At 42.5% G+C, this 18,881-nt stretch overlaps 1 protein-coding gene across 1 annotated transcript in view; it reads right to left on the bottom strand.

Moving 5' to 3' along the window:
- The window catches only part of CDH8 (cadherin 8), a 635,562-nt gene that overhangs the window by 56,076 nt on the left and 560,605 nt on the right, over window positions 1–18,881 (bottom strand). Inside the window, exons 9-10 of the mRNA XM_068259774.1 lie at window positions 18,080–18,201; window positions 5,469–5,586 (exon numbers count right to left, since the gene is read on the bottom strand). Of these exons, the coding sequence (XP_068115875.1) occupies window positions 5,469–5,586; window positions 18,080–18,201 (240 nt within the window). The remainder of the gene's footprint in view (window positions 1–5,468; window positions 5,587–18,079; window positions 18,202–18,881) is intronic.

Here is an 18,881-nt window from a genome sequence, read left to right on the forward strand (position 1 = left end):
GCCAATATCCTGATAAATGATCCCACGCCAATATCCTGATAAATGATCCCACGCCAATATCCTCAGAACTGATCCCACGCCAATATCCTCAGAACTGATCCCACGCCAATATCCTGAGAAATGATCCTATGCCAATATCCTGAGAAATGATCCTACACCAATATCCTCAGAAATGATCCCACGCCAATATCCTCAGAAATGACTCCACACTAATAACCTCGGAAATGATCCCACGCCAATATCCTCAGAAATGATCCCACACCAATATCCTCAGAAATGATCCCACGCCAATAACCTTGGAAATTATCCTACACCAATATCCTCAGAAATAATCCCACGCCAATATCCTCAGAAATGATCCCACGCCAATATTCTCAGAAATAATCCCACGCCAATATCCTCAGAAATTATCCCACGCCAATATCTTCAGAAATGATCCCATGCCAATATCCTCAAAAAAGATCCCACACCAATATCCTGAGAAATAATCCCATGCCAAAAACCTCAGAAATTAACCCCTGCCAATATCCTGAGAAATGATCCCACGCCAATATCTTGAGAAATGATCCATCGCCAATATCCTGAGAAATGATCCCATGCCAATAACCTCTGGATATTGTTAGAAGATTCACGCCATACACGTTGCTCCCCACCGGCACTTGCTATACTCATTTTATAATTTATAGTAAGCTCTGGCTAAAGTATCTTTTAAATGTGCTACTGGGGCTCCCTATTGGTTCCTTATCAGACCAATGGGAATACTACCTGAGTTTATGGTTTTGTTAGCATAAGAAAAGGCTATGCCTGACTCCTTATTGTTCCTTTGTGTAACTAAAGTCTTTAATAAAAGCAGAGTTGCTGTTTCTTCTTCTTATCTTATGTGTTATCCAGCCATATGAAACACTCCTGTAAGGATAATTGAATTGCTGAATTTATAATCTGAAATTCTGTATGAATTCTAAATTCTGTGTAAGAAACAAAAAGAGGGACACCGAGAGCCCAATATAGTGTAATATGCACTGGTAAATGAAGGTGTGTGGAAAGAGTATATGCTATATACTTACAAGTCAGGGTTACCACATAGGCAACCACTGTAAAAGCAGGTGGGAGATTTGATCTGTCCCCACTCAGGATTAAGAAATTCCTCACTGTAGATCAATGAAAAAAGGGGTAAAACCCCTCCACCAAGAGTGGATATGTATAATGTAGTATGGATACAGAGGCGCCAGAAGGATAAAAAGATCTAACAGGTCTGGTACTATGCCGTGCGGAGGAGATAAGTCCACCACTACCTCCTCACTTTTAAACCTTTTAGATATTTTTATCCTTCTGGCGCCTCTGTATCCATACTACTCTAAATGTTGTGTATTCAAAGTTTGCATAGTATAATCACAAAATTGCTAAATAATTGTAATTAATTGTGAATTTTCACTTTGACATCCCTCAAGCACGCTCAGAATGCTTATGGCAATCCAAGGACATTTTTCATTTTTTCACTTTTTTGTTTTAATTTGTTTTGTCTAAATGAAAAATACTTGAACATACTTTTACATAACTCTGGGTAGTTTCTTGCCAGAATTCAGCGAATTCTGAATTTCGGCTTTCAATTTGAAATTTCAATTAAAAATGCCATAAAATATGTGCGTTCATCTCTAGCTGCTTATACGGACTTCCGTGGGATCACTCACCAAATCATCTCTTTTGATGACTCATACTGCCTTCTCTCCGAAGTCCTATATGCAATTAACTCTTTTCCTGAGTTTTCTCCTAGAAGATCCATTTTCACCTTTTCTTTAAAATAACGTTTCAGCACTTTGCAATTGTGAAAAGTGTTGCGTGGCAATTACAAGGATCACATGTAATTTAAGAGCATGTGCTATGTAACAGGATTGCGTGTGGCATGTGTGTGCTAATTTTAGTATAGTAAGTAAAGATAGTATAGTTTTAGTATAGATAGTTAGTAAATCAACCTGTTTATTAGTTAGTTATGAAAATATCATCTAGGAGAAAGCTAAAGAGAAAAGTTAATTGCATATGGGCCCATATGCCAACAATTGGGGGGAATTGAGGTTAAATCAGGTGGGAATCAGTATAACCAAGCTTGAGTGACCAGCAGGATTTTTTCACATGGCTAGATAATACAGAAGAATTTTTTCTCAGGATAAGAAACAGCATCAGTGTTTTAACTGAACACTTCTCTTGCAGGGTACAATACTGAATTCAAATGCAAGGATCCACTGCAGGGTCACATTGAACATTATTACTGAAACTTTGCCATAGATGGGGTTGCTTTTACATTAGTTCTGCTTTGAAACATTTCTTCTCGGCAGTCCAAGGACATTGCAGAATCCATACTTTGAAACTCACTGATACATAAATTGCTTACCATATATGTTGCAAGTGTTAACGCATTTGCATTTGATTATGAAAGGCATATTAAGCACTGTAACACAGTTTTAAGGCCATTAAGTTTTAAAAAAAACTATTTCTGGGACTGGAGAGAAAGAATGTAATCAGATATGAAATACTTCCCATGTAAATGTTAATATGTCCAATGTAAATTATACATAACAGATGGATTTTTATTTCAAATGCCTTAATTCCACTCACAGGAATCTTGGCATTGTGCTAACGTTGCTATTAAGGCAATTAACATGACTGCATTATTAAAGCTAATTGTTTAAAGCTTAATGTTAGGGTTAGAGCCAGTCTTTGACTTTTTGTCTTGAAAAATCTGAACTTTAGATAATTGTCTATATAATTACCAGCTTATTACTATTGAAGAAAATGAACTTTAGACAATACTTTCAGCGCTCTAAAACTTTGAGGTGACCTTTTGAAATATATGATAGTTACCGGTACCTATGCTTGTCTGGGAGATGTAGTGACAAATGCACTTAGTGGCTGGTGGCAAGGTGGTGAATTCATGCTGTCATCCCCGCAATTTTGTCATATGTTGAGATTTGTTTTGCCCCTTTCTAAAAAGTGCAGGTCACATTACACTATTTAATTCGTATGTGGAAAGAAAGTAGTAAAAGAGGCAGCAAGGCGTAACTATAAGTAATCATAGCATGAAGTCAGCACCGCCAATATTATAATTTGCTCTTTCAATGTATTATAGAAACAGAAACGCGTAACAAAGTAGCAACAAGCTACTGTATCATTGAGGGAACTAGGACCAAGTCTTGACACATCACTGTTAACCTTTCTGCCATACGGGTTCTCTGAAACCTTTCCTCGGGGTGTAACTAAAAAAGCATGCAGCCCACCTATAACATTTTGATGGGTCTCCTAATGATCACACTCTCTTCCTCCTCCCCATTCTTGCTAATCCACACCGCCAGAGGCCTCATCTGTCAAGGGGACATACAGCAGGGGTGTGGTTACCATGACTCTTCCCACCCACAATAAGTTTGCCTTTATCCACCTGTATCAAAGGGAGGGAGGGTGAGAAGTTGGGAGCCCCAAAAGGGGTGTCTTCTCAAATACTCTTACGACCTTGGCCACCTACATTGTTCACCTTTTCCACATGTAACAGCATTTTTCACTTCCTCCTTGTCCATTCATGAAGTATATAATCAGTGGGCCTGGTATTGTGGGTCTCTAACATCTAATACTTGATTCAGAAACTAAATGATTATCTCTCCCTCTAATACCATTTGAAAGGAGTGTGTTTACACAAAGTCAAGTGATCAAATCTACCATATCTAAATGGGTAAGATTGACTAGTGTATAGCCAGCATAGTAGCGTAATTGTTAGCACTCTTGCCTTGCAGCTCTGGGTCCACAGTTCAGATCCCAGCCAGGGCACTATCTGCATGGAGCTTGTATGTTTTCCTTGTGTCTGCGTGGGTTTCCTCGCACATCCCAAAAAACGTACAGATAAGTTACTTGGCTTCCTTCTAAATTAGCACTAAACTGCAATGCATACACTACACAATACAGACATAGACAAATGACTATGGTAGGGATTAGAGATGGCCCGAATGGTTCGCTGGTGAATGGTTCCCGGCGAACTTCGGTGGTTCGCGTTCGCGGAGAACCGCAAACTTTTGCGGTAGTTCGGTTCGCCCCCATAATGCACCATTAGGGTCAACTTTGACCCTCTACATCACAGTCAGCAGGCACATTGTAGCCAATCAGGCTACACTCCCTCCTGGACCCCCCCCCCCCCCCTTATAAAAGGCAGGCATGGCCGGCCATTTTACTCACTCGTGTGCCTGCAACAGTAAGAGAAGGGAAAGATGCTGCAGACTCTCTCAGAGGGAAATATTAGTTAGGCTGTTGTAGGCTTGTTAGCTTGCTCCTTGCTGATTCTTATTGGTAAAATAGCACCCCATCAGCTTTTGAGAGCTAATCTTGTTCTTGTGATCTATTTTTTTTGTTGTGTTGCCCACTGACACTGCATTATACAGCCCTATCTGTTGCAGCTGGACCTTGGTAATCACTATACTGTGCCAGGCCCTGTCTAACTATCTATACTGGGACACCTACCTATGCCTAGCTAACTACTGGGGCACCTACCTACCTATACGGGAACACCTACCTATGCTTAGCTAACTACTGGGGCACCTACCTATACAGGAACTCCTACCTATGCCTAGCTAACTACTGGGGCACCCACCTACCTATACAGGAACACCTACCTATGCCTAGCTAACTACTGGGACACCTACCTATGCCTAGCTAACTACTGGGGCACCCACCTACCTGTACGGGAACACCTACCTATGCCTAGCTAACTACTGGGACATCTACCTATGCCTAGCTAACTACTGGGACACCTACCTATACCTTACTACCATATGGGCTTGAAAACCGCTATCGCCTGCACTCTCGCCATGGTGCACACCAGTCCAGCACAGCCATCACTACACAAACAGCTGTTTGTGGTGCGTTACACAGTTAGTTTGGTGTGTCAGTGTGAAGCAGTACACTAATTACACTCCCTGATTGATGTATACACATGCAAGATGTTTTAAAGCACTTTAGGCCTGCAATTTAGCATTCAATGTGATTTCTGCCCTTAAAACGCTGCTTTGTGTCCAATCCTGATTTTTCCTGGGGACTTTTGGTGTGTATCCCACTCCGCCATGCCCCCCTCCAGGTGTTAGAACCCTTGAAACATCTTTTCCATCACTTTTGTGGCCAGCATACTTTGTTCTATTTTTCAAAGTTCGCCTCCCCATTGAAGTCTATTGCGGTTCGCGAAGGTTTGCGCAAACCGAACTTTCGCTGGAGGGTTGTGAACCCGGTTCGCGAACCAAAAATCGGAGGTTTGGGCCATCTCTAGTAGGGATTAGAAAGTGAGCCCTTCTGAGGGACAGTTAAGGGATAGGACAATTTTCTCTGTACAGTGCTGCAGAAGATGTCAGCACTATATAAATAATAATAAAATAAATTCATAAACACCTCAAAGAAAAAATACTGTAGCAGTCTGCATGATAAATGTACAAACATTACGGTACCTGCATTGTTTTTGATAGTGAAATTTGGGTTGTTGGCCATTTCCGGGAGAAGACTGTAGAAAAAGTAGTGTCCATTTCTTGGGTCATCTTTGTCTATAGCACTAACTGTCTGGATAATCTGTCAACATAGTAAAATTAAATTAGTCGGAATGCTTCAAAACATGAACACAAAATTATTACAACAAAGAGGTAACATGACCTCACACTTGATACACATTTTAAAGTCAGTGAAAGCTTGAATTTATCAAACTTACTTCCACAAGTAAAATGCCAAAGGGTACTATTGTGGTAGTGTACTTACTGTATAATTTAACCACTTGAACACTGCAGTGTTAAACCCCCCTAAAGACTAGGCCATTTTTCACAAAAGGGCCACTGCAGCTTTAAGGCCTCGCTGCAGGGTCGCACAACACAGCACACAAGTTAAAACCCCCTCTCTGTTGGTGGTGTCTGATCGCTCCCCCAGTGTTTGTTTGTTTTAGTAAATATTTATTTTTCTATTACATTTTACTATTTTTTTGTTTATTTTTGTACCCGTCCCTCCCTCCCCTCACCAGCCAATCACCATGATCGGCTGTAATAGGCTTCAGCCTATTACAGCGGATTACCACTGAGCCAATGGAGGGGACAGCCGTGTCACACGGCTGTCCCCAGTACAGTGCTGCCTTAGATCGCAGGGCTGTACAGGTTTATTAGAAGGCAATTTTGCCGCCTGACAGTCTCCCGGCAACGATCACTCGGTCATTCATGCAATCTCCTGCAATACTCGCCCCCAGGAACTTACGCTGATCGGCGTTAAGTGGTCCTGGGGCTGCCACCACAGAGACGCCTGTCGGCGTTATGCGGTCAGCAAGAGGTTAACACATTCGCGTTCCGTCGTTTTCACTTGAGAAATGTTCACCTCCCATTCATTAGCCTATAAATTTATCACTATTTCTCACAATGATCTATATCTTGTTTTTTCCGCCACCAATTAGGCATTCTTTGGGGGGTACATTTTTCTAAGAGCAATTTTACTGTAAATGCATTTTAACAGGAAGAATAAGAAAAAAACGGAAAAAATAATTCTTTCTCAGTTTTCAGCCATTATAGTTTTAAAATAATACATGCCTCCATAATTAAAACTCACGTATTGTATTTGCCCATATGTCCCGGTTATTACACCATTAAAATTATGTCCCTATCACAATGTATGGCGACAACATTTTATTTGGAAATAAATTCTCTTTTGCATCTATCACTATTTACAAGTTTAAAATAAAAAAAATATAGAAATATTTCTTCTTTACATTGATAATTAAAAAGTTTAGACCCTTAGGTAAATATTTACATGTCTTTCTTCCCTTGATTCACATTCTAAAATATATCACAGGCGGCCACAGCTTTAGTCCTGCCAGGTGATCTGTAGGGAATGTTAGTTTACTGAGAGTTCTATGCACAGAGGGAGCTATTCCTTGCTTGGCAGTTGGAAAAAAAGGAACACAGACAGCAAACTGTAAGGACCATGGTCAAAGAGGAGCTGAAACCAAGGACTGGACATCCCAATTAGTAGCTGATACCTCCTTTCCCATGAGAAATGTTTACATGTCTTGAATAGATCATCAAGGGGTCTGCATGGCAGATATTGTGGTGAAACCCCTCCCACAGTGGGATGTCAAAACTTAGATCCTGACAATTTCCTGTCTGTGTGCCTTATTGCATTGTGGGAAATAACAGCTGTTTCCAACTGCCAAGCAACCAGTATCTCCCTCTGTGCATATGTATATATATATGTATATATATATATATGTATAGAAAAACAACCGTTTAGTCTGTTGCATTGCTAGGGGTGTAGTTATAGATAATGGCAGTGCTGTCTGATTTTTTCATGTCTGCTCGTAAAGATGATTATCTGTAGGCTGATGATTTTGGATCAAACAATATGAACACATTACTTGGCAAATACCAAAAATGTCTTGTATTGTATTTTTTAACTTCTCACTTTGCAATGTATTGATTTCTTTTGTTTTCCCTTTTCGCTTAAGTTCCTCTGTGGGCCTAATGCACGAACCACCAGTAGACTTGCTATGCATAGACGGGATACAGCAATATTACCGGTACTAATGGCAGCAGAGTACCACACATTGTGCAATTAGTGCAAACCGTGGTACATGGGTAATGTGAACATTGCTATGGTAATGCACATTAACCCCCTTGCCGTTCCAATTCTGATGGCAAAGGGGTGGCGCAGCACTTTAAAAAAAAATGTTTTAATCATGTAGCGAGCCCAGGGCTCGCTACATGATAGCCGCTGACAAACGGCATCCCCCTACCTAGTTCGATTGCCGCCGGCGATCTTTGCAAGCAGGAAATCCCGTTCAGAACGGGATTTCCTGTAGGGCTTCCCCCGTCGCCATGGCAACGGGGCGGGATGACGTCACCAACGTCATGGACGTCGGGACATCAGAGGGAATCCCGATCCACTCCTAAGCGCTGCCTGGCACTGATTGGCCAGGCTGCGCAAGGGGTCTGGAGGGGGGTGGCGTGGCGGGTAGTAGCGAATCGGCGGCGAGCGGCGGTGATTGGGATATGCACGCAGCTAGCAAAGTGCTAGCTGCATGCAGTAAAAACAATTGTGAAAATTGGCCCAGCGGGGCCAGAGAAATCCTTCTGCGCAGGTTACCCCGAGCTGAGCTTGGGATAACCGGCAAGAAGGTTAAGTAAGTAATGTAACATGCTTTAGCATAGCAATGCAGGACAAACTGATTTTGTACACAGATCTTATTTATGATGATAGAAAGTACTGCACATATTTCTGGCAAATACTCATACTTCCCTTTTCTTGTTGCATTTCATATGTCAATACAGATACTTATACATGTTGTGTGGAATGTGCATGGAAGATGACAGAGATTTAAAGGAACTACAGAGACATTGCTCAGTTATGAAAAAAGCAACTGAATGATGTTAAATGAAACTTTTACATTTACTTGGACTAATTCTTTATGTTTTTCTATCATTTTCAACAAAGCTGATGTTTATTTTGCTCTCGGAAAAGAAGCCAGGCTTGTAAAAGCACACACAGAACTGCCGTGTGGTTCCTTGCATCGGTCAAGCAGATACCTTTTAGCGGATATGCATTAGACCTTTGTCAATGAATTACAGCCCTTTCTAAGTCCCATAGGTTCACTGCTTTGTGTTGTAGGTAGACCACATGCAATATAAGCCTAGGGGTGTTTTGAGAGCTCTGTAACTCAACAATAAAACCCCATTACGTCAGCATGCTAAAAGGCACTACGACCCACTTGCTTCATAAAAAATGTATCATCGCTCAAAATTAGTTTGTTGATGGAAGATGTCCGTGGGTTTTAAAGTATTTTAACCACAGGGAGAAAGAAATACATAAATTGGTTGACGAACTAGGTTAAAAAGACCTTACAAAGTATTCAGTAGAAGGACCTGTGATTGAACACTAAATATGAAATGTTTCTTTATTATTGGCTGATGATTACAGCATGTTCCCATTACTCCTACTCCTGATGTATGAATGGAATGAAAATGAATGTAACCAGTATGTAAATCTATGAAAGAAAAACATGAATCAAATCCCCGTTGACCTTGTTATTGGTGAAATAACATCGTTGGGATATTATATTGTGGACTGTGAAAATGTTTTTTTTTTTATTTAACTCCTCTGTGTAAGATTTCTCTGTGCAGTCTTCAGTTCATTCAGGAAAGAGTGAAAATTGCCTTGCGTAAGGTGATAGCCAGCTAGGAAGTAGGCTGAAACACACTAGACATGTTGGGGTTGTGTGCATCATGTGATGCAGAGTAACCAATGACACAGCTAGAAATTCCCAAGGCTCACTTCTCTTCACATGACCTGTATCCAGGGGCGTAGCAATAGGGGTTGCAGAGGTAGCGACCGCATCGGGGCCCTTGGGCCAGAGGGGCCCCATGGGGCCCTTCCTCAACCAAAGCATTAGCTGTTTATTGGTCCTGTGGTGGTAATAATCACCTCTATAGATGCTTTGAATCGTAGTAATCATTAACAAACTGTTCCCCATCCGATTCTTGCACCTCTAATACTATGTATGACCAAGGCAGGTTTTGTTGCACCGTATCAAGTGTTATACATAGAGTGCTGGGAGGGGCCCCATGTAAAACTTACACCGGGGCCCATAGCTCCAAAGCTACGCCACTGCCTGTATCTCCCCCAGGCTTAGTGAGTGTGTACCTTGCAATATTGTAGATTTTAGCATAGATTATTAAACAAAAGTTGGATGTGTCCTGCAGCCACTGAACTCTTTACTTTTTGAACATTTGTACGTTAAGCAGCAGTCACCCTTTGAGATTATACCTAGGCTTGTGTGCTTGATTTTTCCACCTTGCACCACATAAATTCCCAGGGTTCATGTTACATTACTTATTTTTCACTTCATTAAATATCATCAGCACTTTTCAAGAAAGAAAAAAATACTTCAAATAATTTGTTTCTAAATCATTATTTACTGTCTTGCCTAATTGTTAGTTCTTTTTGCGTAGGTGCTTAAAAGGTGCATTATAGAAGAAGCAAAAAAACTAATAGTATGGTAGTTCATAAGATAAGTTTTGTAAATAAAAAAAAAAATATTTTCAAACCTTATCAACAAAATACCATTAAAGTCCTCTGCATGCTAAAAAGTACCTAAAATAAGTCCAATATAACTTTTTTTTTACCTACTTTTTAGTACATTTTCAATTGCTAAGTGCTGAAAGGTTTATTTTTTAGATCAAATGAAACATTATCTCCTAAGAGAAAACTTATTTGGATAAGGTTGAGTAGGGTCGATTCATAAAAGACTATGTAAAAAAAAGAAATCTGGTCCGGAAAATACCGCATTCCGTATTTTAGACTTTTGTGTGCTTAACCACTTGATGACCCACCCTTTACCCCCCCCCCCCCTTAAGGACCAGTGCTGTTTTGAGTGATCTGTGCTGGGTGGGCTGTGCAGCCCCCAGCACAGATCAGCGTGCAGGCAGAGAGATCAGATTGCCCCCCTTTTTTCCCCCCTATGGGGATGATGTGCAGGGGGGGGTCTGATGTCTCCTGCCTGCCTGGGTGTTGCGGGGGGGGCACCTCAAAGCCCCCCTCCGTGGCGAAATCCTCCCCCTCCCTCTCCTACCTGGCCCCCCCCGGCGATCGAGGCTGCACAGGACGCTATCCGTCCTGTGCAGCCAGTGACGGGACGTCCCCTGTCACATGGCGGCGATCCCCGGCCGCTGATTGGCCGGGGATCGCCGATCTGCCTTACGGCGCTGCTGCGCAGCAGCGCTGTACAATGTAAACAAAGCGGATTATTTCCGCTTGTGTTTACATTTAGCCTGCGAGCCGCCATCGGCGGCCCGCAGGCTATTCACGGAGCCCCCCGCCGTGATTTGACAGGAAGCAGCCGCTCGTGCGAGTGGCTGCTTCCTAATTAATCAGCCTGCAGCTGGCGACGCAGTACTGCGTCGCTGGTCCTGCAGCTGCCACTTTGCCGACGCACGGTATAAGCGTGCGGTCGGCAAGTGGTTAATCATAAAAATGTTCACAGGTGCAGTAGAAGTTTGGTAAATTACCAAAACCCCTTGTCAAAAACCTGTTTGTAACACCAGAAGAGAATGGAGTGTCTCTGTGTTGTTACAAGCTGTTCTGTGCAGTGAGGGCATTATAATAGTAACAAGCATCCCAGATATCATTTTAGATGTACTTTTTGTTATACTGCCTCTGCTTGCTCTGAATCTGTCTATAAGTCTTTCTTAACATTCTATTTAATTGCCACAGCTTAGATTAACTTCCAAGAAACTTTACACATGCCATGCTTAGGTGGTTTTCCCCACTAGCTCCTACACATCTTCAAATAGGAACCCAAGAGCTTAAACAGCCAAACAGCCTATGATATTCAGGGAAAGCCTGTTTTGTTACAATCTCGCTCTGCTGCCTGGGGGAGTTCAAAGTTTGTCCCGCCTGAGAAGGTTGCAGGTCTTATTAGATTCCATCATCTAGACTTGCAGAAGACCGGGGCTGTTTCTATTGGCTCCCTGCTCCTGTCAGTCACAGTTGTCACTGCTTCTGCTTGTGAGTCACAGCTCCCAGCACAGTCTCCTCACACAGACTCTGAACTCTTTTCACCACTTCAAAGCAGACGGTATTGTTTTGTGTCTATTGTTTTGTGGCTTTACCGCATGTTGTAGGCTTTATGAATTGACAATTACTGACATGTGTTGAGTTTACCGCACAAGTTAGTAATTTAGCTCACTGCTTGGTAATTTCAGCTTTTCATGCGGTAACAGTGTAACCCTCTAAAAGAGGGTAATGTACTGTGTAGATGTATTTACATGTGTGAGGTAAACTTGGCATCTAAGGCTAAAATTCGCCTTAGAAATTAGCATGGCGGAATGAAAATGGCGCATAGATAGGCCCAAGCGGCCGTATGGTTGCATAGACGGGTTGCTAAAGCAACCATGCGTACAAAGCAGTGGAACCTTCTGGAAGTTCTGCGTGGCCAGGCACAGAGCAAAGCGCAGGCGCAGAGAGGCAGAGCGCGCGAGACACAGCCTGAGGGAACTGGTTTAAACCAGTTTCCATCAGCGCTCTTCAGTCTGTCAGGAGGTGGCGGTGAGGGAGGAAGGAGGCTAGAGAGAGAGCAGCCGCAGAAGTAACCCCATTAGGTAAAGCGGGGACCTGGCGGCCGCATGAAGATCACCGGCAGAGAGAGGAGGGCAGCGGTGACAGAGCCAAGCAGTTACTGGAGACCAGGCTGAAGTGACATCAGGCAATATCTGAGCTAGCCCAGAGAGAAAGAGATTCTGTCAGGCCAGATGAGTATAGGCCAGCATAAGCCATAAGTGCGTTCAGAAAGGGCCAGCGTTCAGTGGAGGTTTTCTGAAGATAGAGACAGTTAACACAAGTTACTGAAGGGCATATTCTGCTGAAGGTGATGTGACTAAGGTCTGCCTGTCTGATAGAGCCTTAAAGAGACAGTGACATTGCGATGATAATCAGTTTATTAATGCAAGATAGTGCTGCCCTGCCAGATAACAGAGACTGTAACTAAGTACATTAAGTGTGAGTGCCTTCTTGTCATCAGGAAAGTGATCAGCCTCTTATAGCCCCCTCAGAACTAATACAGTAAACTGCTCGCAGTGATCCTGACTCAGAGACATTTTTCCTGTCAGTCTGCTCAGTTAATAAATCATCAGTTCATCAGTTGATTTGTTCTGCAGTGTTTACTAAATGCCTGATTTAAGAAGTGAACTAAAGTGTTATTTTGTGTTGCTGGAGTGCATGGCCTGAGAGAGATAAAGAGAGCAAAAGCTGTGGAGATAAAGAGTCAACAGAGTGGAGATATAAGTTATGCAACACATAAAAAATAGAGCTTATTCAGCATAAAGTTCAAATAGCATAACAAAATAGTTTTATTGAAGGAGTGAGATATTGATGGTATAGCTGGGTGCATTGGTCAATTTTGTGCTTTTATTGTGTTTTATTTTTATTACTCTAACCCTTTTAATTATTTGATTCTTTCTTTTTCTGTATTTATTATTTTGGGAAGTCCCTATCCAAACAAGTGGTGCCTAAGAGATACAGTAGTTGGAGTATTGCAGTATATAGAGTAAAAGCCTGAAAAATCTTCTGAGTAAAGTGAACATTCTTTTGGATGCCAAATTGCCAACCAACAAACTCTGGAAATTGCTTAAGTACCATAGTAAAGAGAGTCACGCGTTCCCTAAGGTTTTGCTGAGCAATATATCTTGGCCTTGGCTACAAGAGACTGAGGCTGTATAGGAACTGAATTGCTCAGTAGACCTGTTCCTACCCAAGCCCCTATACCTCAGTGAATGGTACTGTTATAAAAGGTGTTGCACTGTAAAGTGATTGATGATTGTACAAGAAGATCTGTTGTAGCTCAATTTATTTAAAAGTTTCTGTGTAACTTAACCTTTTTATTCTGCAGATTTTACCGTTGCACCGGCTGTGAAGAGGAGAAGATTGAAATTTTTGACCTATGATGTGCAAGGGAAGTGTATATTGTTGTTGTAAGTGTTACTGGTTGAGAAAAGTTACCCATTGACCACTGTTAGGTCACAAATAAAACCTTGAAATTCGCATCTGAGTCAGTGTCTGGTGGATTCCCCTCAGCCGGGGCCGAGTGCTAAGGGATAAATCGGGTTACAACAGCCTTTATGAATTGAAATTTCCTACGCTCTCAGTAAAGTCAGCTGTTTTCTGCATTACTAAATGCATTAATACTTTATGAATCAACCTCATTGTGTAAGTGTGTGTAAATGGCCCTTTCTCCACACCAAACAATATTTTTTCAACTTATTTTGGAATTGCTACTGTATATTAGTGATGGGCGAACACCTGGATGTTCGGGTTCGGGAAAGTTCGCCGAACATGGCCGAGATGTTCGGCATGTTCGGGCCGAACCCCGAACTTCCCGAACATCCCTATTTTGGGGGCCCTATGGGGTCGCAGGCATAAGGGGGGAGCATGCCCCGATCGCGGGGGGGGTCGGAAATTCCCCCCACCCCCTCCGCTAGCGCTCCCCCCTCTGCCCGCTTCCCCATTCAAAAGTTTCAAGAAGTACACGTATAGCGGATGGCCTGGCAGTGGGCGGCACTGTGGAGTGAGGAGGAGGAGGAGTCCGGAGAGTGACGAGTTGAGGGAGGCCGGGCAGCGGGCGTGAGGTCAGAGAAAGGGCGGAACTTCCGCCCTTTCTCTGACCTCACGCCCGCTGCCCGGCCTCCCTCAACTCGTCACTCTCCGGACTCCTCCTCCTCCTCACTCCACAGTGCCGCCCACTGCCAGGCCATCCGCTATACAGGTACTTCTTGAAACTTTTGAATGGGGAAGCGGGCAGAGGGGGGAGCGCTAGCGGAGGGGGTGGGGGGAATTTCCGCCCCCCCCCCCCCCGCGATCGGGGCATGCTCCCCCCTTATGCCTGCGACCCCATAGGGGGGCCGTATTGCGGCCTGTTCGGCCGAACAGGGCCCTGTTCGCCCGAACAGGGGCCCTGTTCGGCCCTGTTCGGGGGCATACAGAAGTTCGGGGCGAACCCGAACTTAAAAGGCCGAACACCATGAGGTGTTCGGCCGAACTCGAACATCACCCGAACAGGGTGATGTTCTGCAGAACCCGAACAGTGGCGAACACTGTTCGCCCAACACTACTGTATATGAAAAGTTAAGTTTGCAAAAACTTATGCAAAAAAACAATAATAATAAAAAAAAGCAAGTTCACTAGTGTTAAGGTTTAAATCAAGAGCTAGCTGTGTCATTGTTTTAGGAATTTCACATTTGCATCTCCTGGCCAACTCAAACATTTGGCTGCTTTTGCTTACAAAAAACTTTTTTCCCCCATAATGCTCAGCATCACCTTTTAAAGAAGGTCATCTGGGCTGGAATGGCCAATTAGGATGGAGGTTGAATGTGCATGCATTCACATTGAGGTTAATCGAGATTTCCTGTTTGCAAACATGTCCATTTGAAAAAGCGCGCACGCATGTTCCTTGTTTGCTCACACAAACCACACAACCGGAAGTTCGCTCTACACTAATTGCAGTTAGTGACCACTTAGGCCTCTTTCACAGTGGGACGTTGCGTTTGATGCGACGTTAAAGTCGCACAACGTGCCCCTAATGCAGCTCATGTAGGCCATGAAATTGGACATTATTTTGCACTGCGTTGTGTCTCTTGGTGAGCAGTTTTTGTCGCACAGTGATGGAACGAAAACGGCGCATGCGTTACATTTAAAAAAAACAAAACATTACTGAGCATGTGCAACACACATAATACAGCAAATGTATTGCTAAACGCACAGCATGCAGCACTTTCTAAATATTGCTACACGTTACACACAACGCAACGTGTGCACTGTGAATGTCGTACAGACTTTGTATTGCTGTGCGTTAGTCTGCGTTATAATTTTTTATAACGTGCAACTTTAACGTCCCACTGTGAAAGAGGCCTTATCCCACCTCTCCATCTCCACTCCACTCCCCATTCTGTAACATCAACATGAATCCCCGGATTACTTTAGGACTTAAGATTACAGGAGGGACAGGAAACAGTACATTCTGAGGTCAGTCCATTCAGTCTCAAATGTCTAACCACCCCGCTAAAGCCTATGCCTAGTTTTAGAAAATAACCTCTATTATATATAAATGTCATTAGTCCAACCAGTACAAGTTAAATAAGCTTTTAGAAGCACTCATGTTCTCTGTGCGAGGTATGTGATCCTGAAAGCTCATATATGAAACATTCTATGGCCTTTAAAAGCATCATCTCTACCTAAGAATCCATTGATTTTTCTCCTGGCAAATTCTATTTGATAGTAGTTAACATGGAATGTTTCTCTCCTTCACTGAATTTCAATGAAGAGCACGATGAGTCCTCGGAATGGAGGAAATAACTGGCAGGAACCAGTCAAGGCTCCTTAAATGTCATCTACAGCTTTGCTAGATAGTAAAAGAAGGACATGAGAGTCTCTACAGGATTCCTAAAAGCATCTTTTTTTCTATGCTCACAGCATCTCTCCTGTCACGGAGCTTCGTGTGTTTAAAGGTTTAATGATATCTCTGATAAAACTTAAAAGGTCAAGCGAGCAGAAATCTCAGAGAGTCTGTCATCTGTCTATCTATCTGCTGTCACGATGAATGTGCTGATTGTCAGTGCTACAGGACAGGTGTGCTGGAAGTGTGTACATGTGTACAGTGTGATGGGCTGTTACATAGAGATCCACAGCAAATAGCTTAAATTCACTTTACAAGCGATCTGTTAGACGAGAAGCTGCCATCAGATCAGCTGAATAGGATATTTAAAAAGGTTTTCTAGGGAATTATTACAGCATTTAATATCTGATCACATGGCTGTGCTCGCATACCACTTTACCTATATCCCTGGGCCTGAAAACGCGTGCATGAAAAAAGGGCGCAGTGAAAAAAGGGCCCGGCTGGATAATGAAATGGTGCTGGTGGATAACGAAATCTGATAACGATAAACATCACTGTCAGACTTGGTTAACAATAAATACTGTTGTAAAAACAGACAGGAAATAATAAAGGAAAAGATATTAAAGTTAAAAATCGTTACGTAATTCAACAATACAGCTTAACCCAACCGTACTCTTACACAGAACCCTCCTCTGATGGTGCCTAAAACTAACCACTCCCCTGGTGGTGCCTAACCCTAACCACCCCTCCCAGTGTTGCCTAAAACTTACCGCCGCCCGGGTGGTGCTTAACGCTAACTACTCCCTCTGGTGGTGCCTAACCCTAACCACTCCCTCTGCAGAAACACTCTTTTACACATAGAAACGATAATATCTTTGAAAAACGTAAAATCTGTACATACAAACAAAATAATATGACAAAAACTATAATGTTGCAAGCTTCTTATAACTATAACATACTTCAAAAACTGTAATGTTCTAATGTTGTTAATGATATTTATCGCGGTGCCCTTTTTTTCTGCTTTTTTTGCCATATGAATGATCGTTGCATTAGAGTCTATGGCGGCGCCCTTTTTGTCCACCCTAAGCGGGTGCCCTTTTTTCCTGCTACCCTGAAAACTGTGCCAGCCACCAAGACATCAGTAGGTTCTGTTGTCTAATACAAGCAGTAACAACTGCTTTACCCAACTCAGGGCCTGCATGGTAACTAATGGTAATTCTAACTTTTACGATTCTAGACCAGTCCAGTAAGTGGCTTCTTGCAATGTGGGAAATGATGATCCTGTTCTCTCCATATAATAGATTGCCTTTGGAAACTGAGGGGGAGAACCAGAGAGGGTGAGGCAAAAAGAAACAAAACTCCATTTGTCTTCTCTACAAAAATAGCTGTGCCATGAAATGAACGGTAATGTAATGGCTTTACAGCAAACAACTTATGTTTGGTAACCCCCACATTATTATAGCATGTAAATACCACCTATTGTGGGTGACAAATACCACTAGAACCATCTAGCGTGTACAGCTTAACCACTAGAGGAGCGCAGTGTTAAACCCCCCGAAAGACCATGCCATTTCTCACTTAATTGACCACTGCAGCTTTAAGGCCTCGCTGCAGGGCCGTCCAACTTGGCACACAAGTAATCCCCCCCCCCCTTTTCTCCCCAGCAATGCAGGTGGGGTGGCCATAGCTTTAGAAGACACCATGGTGGTTTTTCTAAAGAGGGGGGCAGTGTTTCTGTTATTGATTAATTACGAGAGAACAGGTGAATTATTAACCCCCGAGATCTGCCCCAACCCCCTCCCCCAATCCTGGCAGCATTAAGACAAGACAAATAACATTTATGTCACGCTTTTCTCCTGGTGGACTTAAAGCGCCAGAGCTGCAGCCACTAGGACACGCTCTATAGGCAGTAGCAGTGTTAGGGAGACTTGCCTAAGGTATCCTACTGAATAGATGCTGGCTTACTGAACAGGCAGAGCCGAGATTTGAACCTTGGTTGCCTGTGTCAGAAGCAGAGCCCTTAGCCATTACACAGCCAGCATTAAGTCAGAGTCTTACATAACAGGCTCTATCATATTCCCTGGAAGTACTCTCTAAGCTCTATTATATTATGTTTATTTTAAAAGGAAAACTAAAATGTATTGTCAGCCTTACCTGTCCAGGTTTGCCGTTCTCACACAGAAAAGCTTCATACTCTGTGGCAAATTCAGGGGCATTGTCGTTAACATCAAGAACCTTGATTGACACGGGTACTCTTGAGATCTGGCTGTGGTTTCCTAAAGTTAAAATGAAAATGGTTAATTCACATGTACAGCATGGCATAACTTATGCTAATATAAAACAAACCATTTTATCTTTTTTAAATTATTAAAAACAAAGTTCAGACCTGTGTTTTTTTTAATGCAATTATTGCAGTGCCTAAAGTTTAAAAATCTAGGTTTGCAGATTATACTCTCTTACTGCCCATCACTCCTGTTCTTTATGTTTTTTTGAGTTCCTGAACATAAGTAAATTGCCTACTAAACTTTTTTCCCTACCTTTTTCGTAACTACAGTGAGATAGGTTTCTCAGCCCCATATCCTATCATACTGAAGCAAAGAGTGGCATTGACATCACTGGTCTATTAACTCTTACAAACAAAATAAGAAACAGGGACAGCAGGCAAGAACTGTATACACATTTATACGCTGAAACCATTGTACAATATGTACAATCTAAATTTATTCATTACATGTCTGTGTATGCAGAGGCGCCAAAATAATAAAATGTACTACAAATGTTAAAATAAGGGGAGGTAGAGGTGGACTTACCTCCTCCAAGCAGACACACAAAGAGACTGTTGTATATATTCAAAACAACAAGGCTTTATTTGTATACTCCAAACAGTGTAAGTGCAACGCATTTTGCAGGCATCCTTTGCTTCATAAGGCAATACAAAATGGAGCATGTACTCATA

Source organism: Hyperolius riggenbachi, chromosome 11 (assembly GCF_040937935.1).
Source record: "Hyperolius riggenbachi isolate aHypRig1 chromosome 11, aHypRig1.pri, whole genome shotgun sequence".
Taxonomy (NCBI): Eukaryota; Metazoa; Chordata; class Amphibia; order Anura; family Hyperoliidae; genus Hyperolius; species Hyperolius riggenbachi.